The 9,578-nt window shown below is 33.1% G+C and overlaps 1 protein-coding gene across 2 annotated transcripts; it reads left to right on the top strand.

Moving 5' to 3' along the window:
* The first annotated feature begins 3,507 nt into the window (after positions 1–3,507).
* On the top strand, positions 3,508–7,385 carry LOC131077515 (laccase-5). Of its 2 annotated transcripts, none has more exons than XM_058015025.2 (6): positions 3,508–3,654; positions 4,041–4,192; positions 4,274–4,518; positions 5,648–5,776; positions 5,870–6,796; positions 6,996–7,385. In XM_058015025.2, exons 1-6 carry the CDS (start codon positions 3,553–3,555, stop codon positions 7,085–7,087), a joined length of 1,647 nt encoding a protein of 548 aa, XP_057871008.2. In that variant the 5' UTR covers positions 3,508–3,552; the 3' UTR covers positions 7,088–7,385. The 2 variants fall into 2 exon arrangements, with proteins under 2 accessions (XP_057871008.2, XP_057871007.2); XM_058015024.2 differs by having other exon boundaries at positions 6,957–7,385.
* Positions 7,386–9,578: the final 2,193 nt, after the last annotated feature.

Raw genomic sequence — 9,578 nt, 5'->3', positions numbered from 1 at the left:
TTGCCAGTGCAATAGTATTTATCGAGACTTGGCAAGAAATTTTGTGCATTGTGACCACACCTTTCTTCCACGAGCTAGTCGACTCTATAGACAAAGTAGTATCGAAACCTTTCATAGATATGAAGTAGGGCATAAAAATCCCTACCTCCAAAATATCCCAAAGTTTTTGGTCTTTTTCACATTCTCTTTCTCTTTTGGTTTAATTTGAACAAGATCACCACCATATTTTCTTGGTTGCAGATGTAGAGAAGAGTAACTAACACCAAAGGAAAGAGAAAGAGGTAGATTTTAGAAACACGGAGAATGAAATAAAATAATATGAACTTCAATATCAACCTGATATGTGTGACCTGAACCAAGGATAATGAAGCTTAGATAGAAATTGCACATATATCCAAGTGTTACCTTTAAACAATGTTTGTCAGAAAAGGGGACATGTCCTCCCAAATTGTGTAATCATTGATTTGAGTTGCTAGGTTGGAAAATTTCTTTGTCTTTTTCACATTCTCTTTCTCTTTTGGTTCAATTTGAATAAGATCACCACCATATTTCCTTGGTTACATATGCAAAGAAGAGTAACTAACACCAAAGGAAGAGAAAGAGGTAGATTCTAGAAACATGGAGAATGAAATAAATAATATGAACTTCATTATCAACCTGATACATGTGACCTACACAAAGGATAATGAAGCTTAGATAGAAATTGCACATCTATCCAAGTGTAACCTTTAAACAATGTTTATCAGAAAAGTGGACATGTCCTCCCAAATTGTGCAATCATTGATTTGAGTTGCTAGGTTGGCAAACAAATCTACAACCTTATTTCCTTCTCTAAAATCTTGAAGGACCATGTGATTTTGGAAAGCTAAGAAATTAGAGCATGTTTTTTCAGTCAAATCATTCACCTACCAACTAGATTTGGCTTTATTGTTCAATAGATTGACAACTTTCATCGAGTTGCCCTTGATAATGATGTTGTTTATCCCTTTTTTTAAGAAATGAGGATAGCTCGCCAAACTATCCCCACCTCAACAAAGTGTGATGTCTACACCTTGAGGTTGAAGGCATAAGAAAAAATGAGTCTCCCAATATGGTCTGGTAGGACACCACCCCCTCTTGCCTGCTCGGGGTGTCCATGGGAGGAACCATCAATGTTAAGTTTAAGCCAACCTTAGGCAATGGAGACCAAACAATTTTTTATATCCTCATTAGATTTGTGTTGTCAACATTACATAGCAAATCTTTTATCTCCCAAGTTTTAGAAATTTTAGTTTCCAAATCAGTTGGATTTCTATTTAGTTTTTTAAGATTGGATACTTTAATATTTTCTTTAATATTGGCATTACCAATGGTTTTCACTAACACATGGCTCGGTCTTTTTTTTATTCCTGAAGAGTCTATTGTTATGCCCCTTCCAAATCCCCTAGCCCGTGAGAAGTAGAATCACCCACCATAGCTCCTTGATAAGAGGAAAAGAGAAAGGTGGGGACCATCTTTCCATCATTCCTTTAATGTCTTTCGGTCACCCCCATGACATGAGCAGACTGTCAGCCAAAGTCTGCCAAATGTTGTAAGAATAGTTACAATGAATTAGAAGATGATCAATAAAGTCTTTCTCCATTTTGGTCAATGAGTTAAGTAATATGCTTATAATGATTTTTATTAAAATATTTTTTGAATATTAGATTTCTTTTATTATTTTAAAAATTAAAAAAAATAATTTACTTGAATTAATTAAATAATATAAATATATTAAAACCCTATTATGTTGTTTATGACGATTCAATATATATTGTTAAACAATACCGTTGGTGTAAATAATTATTCATGGTGGATATTATTACACCTTACTTAAGTTTACTTAGGATAATGCATTTCATAGTAGTTTGGGTATGAGACACTTGGGTGTTTGTGTCACATTGGGATAGTGTGTGTAGAAGAATTTCCACCTTTTATGGTGTTGATCTTGTTACTACTCTATAATATCCACTTATTGTGGAGTGATAATTCCACCTTCGGTGAGTGATCCACCTCATGTGGAATATTTTATTGTTTTTCCTACCTACCACACCTATTTCCTACCTACCTTTGTTTCTTATTGAGCCACATGTCATGTTTGTGTGCTCACATATCCATATAGCCTTACCTATATAAGCAGACTCATATTCATTGTATGTAACGATTGGTGATCCAGTTGATCACATTTTGCATCTTGATAGAATACAGTTTATTCCTATCATCTATTTTGTTCTCTCTTATTTGTGCTTTCCATTGCCTCTTGATCTTGGTAAAATCTCACAAATACATCTTAAACCCATCTTTTAAAAAATTGATAAAAAATAAAATCGAACAAATATGAAACAAAAACTAGCCTAGAAAAATAAAATATACAATTAATCAATAAAATTTCATTCCTTGTAAATGGGTTGGTACAAAATTCTTGCCATGCAAGGGAGCAATAAATAATACCTTTTAAAAGATATAACTTCTATGTGGAGTGTACGACTTCATTCCGTAAGAAAATTGAAATTCAAACATGCTAAATATATGCGTATACGCATGTTTCAACAATCAATTTTTCTCAGCACGTCACCATGACTATTTCATATTTTCTAATTCCTTTTCCCATTACATTTTTTTTTAATTAAGATATGGTTTGTACAGGGATATCAAAGGTTGGTTCAATCAAATATTTTAAAATTGGTTTTCGAAAAATCATTGGGAGCAGTTTGTTTTTCTTCAATGTCGTTAGGGGAGTTGCGTAAAAATTAATCAAATTGAATTCTGCAAGGAGTTAAAGTGCCTTCTAGATTCATTTTTCTTAATTATTGACCACGAAATCGCTCTTAATTATCATTACTAAGCTTTTGATTCAAAAACTCTTGATATAAATCTGCAATATGTGACAGTTGGAAGAATTCCATGCATTCATTCTAATTTTTAAAAGGTTAAATCAAAATTTATATGGAAAGAAATAACTACACCAGATGGTTTTATTAATAGGAATAAGTTCATATGTACCTATGAATATATATTAATATGATATATTGCTGTGTAATGCTTTGACAGAGCTGTAAGCGTAGTCAACTAGTTATATACTGCTTTGCCAGCACATTATCACCAATGTAATTAAGCGCGGTTTCACAAAATCTGTGGGCTTTACTTGGTCTGGGACTATATTTTATTATTAGGAATCCCCCTATATCAAGCGAGTTTTCACTGGTTTATGCTCAGATAAAAGGATATGTCAGTTCATTGAGTCATGTACAAGGAAATTGGAAATTAAAAATTATTATACTGAATCAAAGTAACAAAATTTTCAATACGCATTTAATGGTACCCGACCGGCCAACAACTTTTTCAATATTTTTTCATGTCATTGTAAGTAGTGGTTACCAAATCTCATTCAATTATTGAGAAAAATATGGGTGATCTGAGTCAAAAAGAGTTAATATAGTGTGTGTGTTTTACTACAAATAAGTTGCTCTTTCTGTAGTTTCCTCAAGAAGAAAAGTTTGAAGTTTTTTTATAACAAAAAAAACACAATAAACCATGGCAGGGGTCTCGTTAGTGCTGAAACTATTGTGTTTTCTTTGTTTAGTTTTTGTTGCACCATGGACAGCTTCTGCAGCCCTTGTCCAACAGAAATTCATTGTAAGCACTTTTCTAGAATTGCTTAAAACATGTGCATTATATTACGTTTGGTGTAATGATTTTTATATCATGTGAAGTCTTTGAATTTGAACACAGTTTTTTTAGATTAATAATTAATGTAGATGTTATTGGATTAGATTGTGTAAAGAATTTTCGTATCAATTTTTCAGATCATGTTTTGTGATCTATCATCAAGATGAAAAAGAGAACATAAAGAGCTAAAAATGAGCTCTCTTTTTCATTCTGATAGAATGTGATTGGAAACGTTGATACAAAAATTCTTTACACAATCTAATCTAGAAACATCTACATTAATTCATTATGAATTGTAGAAACTTGATATCATTAAGATCATAATGTTTTTATGTTGTTTGAACTTGTGACAGATTGGAACACAGACTGTAACTAGAGTGTGTAACACCCAGACGATTGTAACAGTGAATGGACAGTACCCTGGCCCAACCATAACCGTTCATGAAGGAGATAATCTTATCATCGAAGTGGATAATAACTGTCCATACAATATTACATTGCATTGGTAACAAACTATCTCCAATTGATATCAAAGTATACGTTAGTAATAAAGTCATAGAGGTTTTATTGTTGTATGATTTTGCAGGCATGGAGTAAAGCAGTTTCAATCCGGGTGGGCAGATGGACCGGCCTACGTAACACAGTGTCCCATTATTCCTGGGAATAAATATACCTACAATTTTACTATCACGGGACAAGAAGGGACACTGTGGTGGCATGCACATATCACATATCTGAGAGCTACTGTGCATGGGGCATTGATTGTTTTGCCTCGCATTGGAAATGAGTATCCATTTCCCAAACCAGAAGCTGAGTTTCCTCTTATTATTGGTACGTAGCTCTCTTGGATCCTTACCTTCCATTATTTATTCAGCTCTTATCTGTAATTCAAAAGTAACAGTTGGGCTGGTCAGTGTAAATTCATATATCACATAGGTAACATAAAACTTTTCTCTGAAATCTTCGATTTTAATACTTGTTAATTTCTTTGAGATGCTTACATCGATGGTTGATCTGAGTTTATTTTTACTTTTTTATGTTTACATCACTTTTGATTAGAGTTTTTTTCTCTGAGCTTTAGATCATATTCGTTAGAGGGGCTTTCTGAATTCACGTCACATATCATATCTATACTGTTTTGGGAATTGATGTGCATTGGCATAGTTTATTCAGCCAAATCTCTGGGAAAAACCCTCCCACAAAACTGCATTTCCCCTCTGCTAATATCGAAAACTTAATTGTCTCCTCAGAACACGTAATACAAGGACTTGTCCTCTAGTATAAACTTTAGGGTAAATACTACTCAGAATAACATATGGCAATTTTTGTGTTCGACGAGCTCTTAATCATTCTTGGGAAACTAATCTTAATAACTAAATAATTAGATATATTATTTCAGCATGACAATTCTTAATTTGTGTACTGTAACGAGCTTATATTGCTGTTAAGAAAATAAACTTGTAGTAATTAGAGAATAAAATATATTCTTAATCTTAAAAGAGTAGTGTCACGGTGGAGATATTTAAGATAGGTAATAAAGTAACGTGAGATACATGCTTAATTTATTTTTTATATTTTATGTTTGTTTTTCTTTTCTTTAGTATCAACAGCCAACGTACATTTGGAAAAAAATATATATTATTTCTAAATTTCACAACTTGTTATTGTTCTATCCAATTTTATTAATAAATAATTGTTGAATCATATGATCATCTTAGATCTCCTTTCACTATTGATGAAATTTATCTCTGTTTTTTAATCCCTTTCTCACCATCGCTTTTATCTATAAATGTTTATCATCCTTATTTTAAAAATATTATTTACTCTGAACAACTTATTAAGTTTAGAGAATATCAATTCATTCTCTTAGAATGTAGAAAAAAAAAACCAAAAACATGAATTCGCAATTATGAAATTCGATTCATTTTTATTTTTTTTTGGTGGTGGTGGTGGTGTATAGGCGAATGGTGGAATGCGAATGTAGAAGATGTGCTAGCTGACGCTGTTCGAAGGGGAGCTGTACCAAATGATTCTAATGCATACACCATCAACAGCCAGCCAGGAGACTTTTACCCTTGCTCTGCAAATGGTTTGTGCATGAATGAAGAACTACTTCTAAAGAAAAGAATAATAGATATGAAGAAATTGATCTAATTATTTAATTGACAAATTGCTTATGCAGACACTAGTAAGATTTTGGTCGAGGCGGGGAAAAGCTACCTACTGAGGATTGTAAACTGTGCCATGGTTATTTCATACTTCTTTAAAATTGCGCAGCACACCATGACAGTTGTGGCTGTTGATTCAGTTTATACAAAACCATATACAACCGATGTGCTAGTCGTATATCCAGGCAACACCATTGATGTTCTCATAACAGCTGACCAAAAGTCAGGGCTCTACTACATTGCCATCCGTGCATACAGCAGCGAACCATCAGGAACTGGATTTTTAAATACCACCACAACTGCAATATTACAATACACAGACAGCAGTAATTCCTTAGTCCCAGTTCTGCCCAGTCTTCCTGCATTTAATGATACAGCACTACCATTCAATTTCAAGGCAAGCCTCAGAACCCTGAAGCCCTTGGTGCCTCAGACTGTTGACGAGGAAATGTTTATAACAGAGGGTGTTGGAGTCGTAAGTTGTCCCAACAATTCATGTGCAGGTTTCAATGGCGGGAGAGTAGTTGGTAGCTTTAATAACATTTCATTTGTAAGGCCAGATATAGCTCTTTTGCAGGCCTATTTTTATGGTATAAATGGAGTGTTTACAAGAGATTTCCCTGGTAATCCTCCTCTGGCATTTGATTATACCGGGAATGTATCTAAGAGTCTTTGGCAACCCCAATTGGCGACCAAGGTAAAAGTTCTGCAATTCAATAGTACTGTGCAAATAGTGTTTCAGAACACTGCAATTGTTAACATAGAGGAGCATCCTATACACCTTCATGGCCATAATTTTTATCTTGTGGGACAAGGCTTCGGTAACTACAATCCCCAAACAGATCCTGCAACATTTAATTTGGTTGATCCTGTGATGTTAAATACATTTGGAGTTCCTACTGGTGGTTGGGCGGCAATTAGATTTACAGCCAATAACCCAGGTAAGCTAGTATATCCATTCTTGCAGGTGAAATTTTTTAGGTTGAATAAATTCTGTGATATGGTCTTTAAGGATTTAACATATATGTTATTTTATTTGCAATTATTTTTCTTTCTTCAGAACTAATTTGGAGTTTGTTTGAATATGTTGTTATGTAACAGGAGTTTGGCTGATGCATTGCCATTTTGAATCACATTCAGAATTTGGATTTGATATGGTATTTCTTACCCTGGACGGGCCGGGATGTTCAGTCAAAGTGCCTCCTCCTCCTGCTGATCTACCCAAATGCTAGATGGATATGTTTGGCAGTAGCTCCTGTAAAAAATATCAGATTTGTTTGATGGACAGTTATGTTTAATTTCTGGCATAGGCATATATTCATTTAGTTGAGAATAAGTTGTATGGCTAGGGCCGAGCCCCGTATCTATTCATTTAGTTGATTAGTTGGTGAGGCAGCAGAGCCTTCACTTATATTTATTATTATATTGATCTAGTTGACAATAAGCAAGGTGTGTGGTGATTTTATAAAATAATTAAATGAAGCTCATATGCAATTTCGAGCAAGATTGAGGAAAAAAGGCTTTTATTGAGGTGCACTCGTATGATATTTTTTTATATAAAAAGTCTCAAAAACAAATTAGGAAAAATAGTAAAAAGAAGATTATGTAGTAATTGATTGAAGTTGAAGTTGACAATTTACAAACAAAGTGACACATGTTAAGTTGATTAAATAGGATATTCAAGGATGTCTATCACTATCCAAATCTATGAGAATTTCATCTTAAAGTCTAATTAAGAGTTATTTTTTTTCAAAATAGATTATCAATCTCATATAAAATGATGGCCTTATGTAGAAACATTGAACATGGAAAGATAAATCTTGTAGAATTGTCTTACTAGTTAGAGATGTTATTAAAGCTTATTGCTCTAGTCTCATAGAGATGACAATCAAAACCAAGACTAAGTATAAGCAAAATGACTATGCAAAATAAAAAGACAAGGTTTATTCATATAAAGTACATAGTTTATCTATGGTTTAAGATCAATGAATAAGAGTGGGACTTGGAGAATGTTTCCCTAGGCTATAATAAGATAGTTAAATTGAAATGAAATTTTACACCATAGATTTTCAGTAACTATGTCTTGTGGAATCCATGAGTAGACCCACTAGACCTAACATTAATAAGATTTGAAATAAAAAAAATCATATGCACCACAAGATATGAATATTTTTATATCTTAAAAAATAAATCTCCTTAACTTAGCTACACATGTAAAAATCTAGAAACCACTCTAACATGATTAGTTGAATGGGTAGCCAATTAGAAGCTCACAAAAGATGAAGCATAAGGAAAACCAAAATCATGAGAAGCATGCTAGAACCAATAAATATACTAAATTTAGAAATGAAACACACTTTAAATGTTTGAATGACATGGTAGGGGACAAGAAATTGAATCTTGGTGCCATGATGTTGCAGGGACACTAATTCTCAAGACATGCACATCTACAACATCAAACATAGGAACTAGACATAGATGAATTGCAAAAGCATGGATCTATAGAATTTGTGGCAATGTTAATGATTAAACATGTTTTTAGATTCTATTATTAAACTATAAAATACAAAAAAATTATGTCTTTAAAAATCTTAGATAAACATGGAAACACATTAACCATAATGATTTTCTTACACTCAACACGCTCTCTTGATTTGTAGCATGTGAAAGAACAAAAATAATAAGCCTAATTTAGAGAGTTGATGTCATAGAAATTACTTGATTGATCGTCATAAAATATATAGGACAGAAAGTCTCAAACTCAATGGACCCCTATAATTAAAATATTGCATAGGTATATAGTAGATAGAAGAGGAGAGATAATAAAAAAATAGCCATATCATGACACTTTTCATGGACCATCTAAAATTGACTTACAAAATTGATAATATTTTTGTCAAGAATGTGAATCAGCATGCACTAAAACTTAATCAACTCAAATTGCCTAAACCATAACATTCATTCAAAGTAATGTGTAGGAAAGTAAATAGTAGAAACAATAAATGCATCCATACAAGAACACTAATATATTTATGTGCAAAACCCAAACTAGGAAAAACCATGGTGGGAATCAAACTCACAATATATGTTAACTTTTTACAATATTGAAGGCCACATGGTAAGGAGCGCACTACTTTGCACTTGTAGTCTAAGATGCATTGCCTCAAATCAAGATACACAGTAAAGGACTTGCACAACTAAAGATTAATTCTTCAAGGCAAGATACTTCACAAATTACTAGATACAATAGAAGTAGAAGATTTTACTGTAAAGAGAAATTGGCATCTAGCAATATGCTGATAATAGTTCACATATTAGGGCTCATCTGTCACAACAAGTCTTCCAGACCTTTTCTTTTCTCAAACTCGCACCACAGATCAACTCATTGCCACATATACTTCTTCGCACATCATTCCAATACTATATTCATAGCCTAGTGGACTTATTATATACCATCTAAAACAATAATAATCTCTACCAAGTCAGCCAAGGAAAATATAATGTGTACATAGCATCAACCCAAAATATATCATCTGAAAGTTAAAGAAGACATGTGAGGGATCACACCAAGTTAGCACACCTTCCAAGTATCACCAAAAGACTTCACACGTAACCGCTCGGATCAAAACACATAAGCCGGTACAAATTGATCAGCTTATCCCAAAACATTTTGGTCCGGACCAAAAAATAAAATAAGATTTCCTCCACAAGAGAATTGTAATA

Source organism: Cryptomeria japonica, chromosome 6 (assembly GCF_030272615.1).
Source record: "Cryptomeria japonica chromosome 6, Sugi_1.0, whole genome shotgun sequence".
Taxonomy (NCBI): domain Eukaryota; kingdom Viridiplantae; phylum Streptophyta; class Pinopsida; order Cupressales; family Cupressaceae; genus Cryptomeria; species Cryptomeria japonica.
This window is presented reverse-complemented; position numbering and strand designations above follow the sequence as displayed.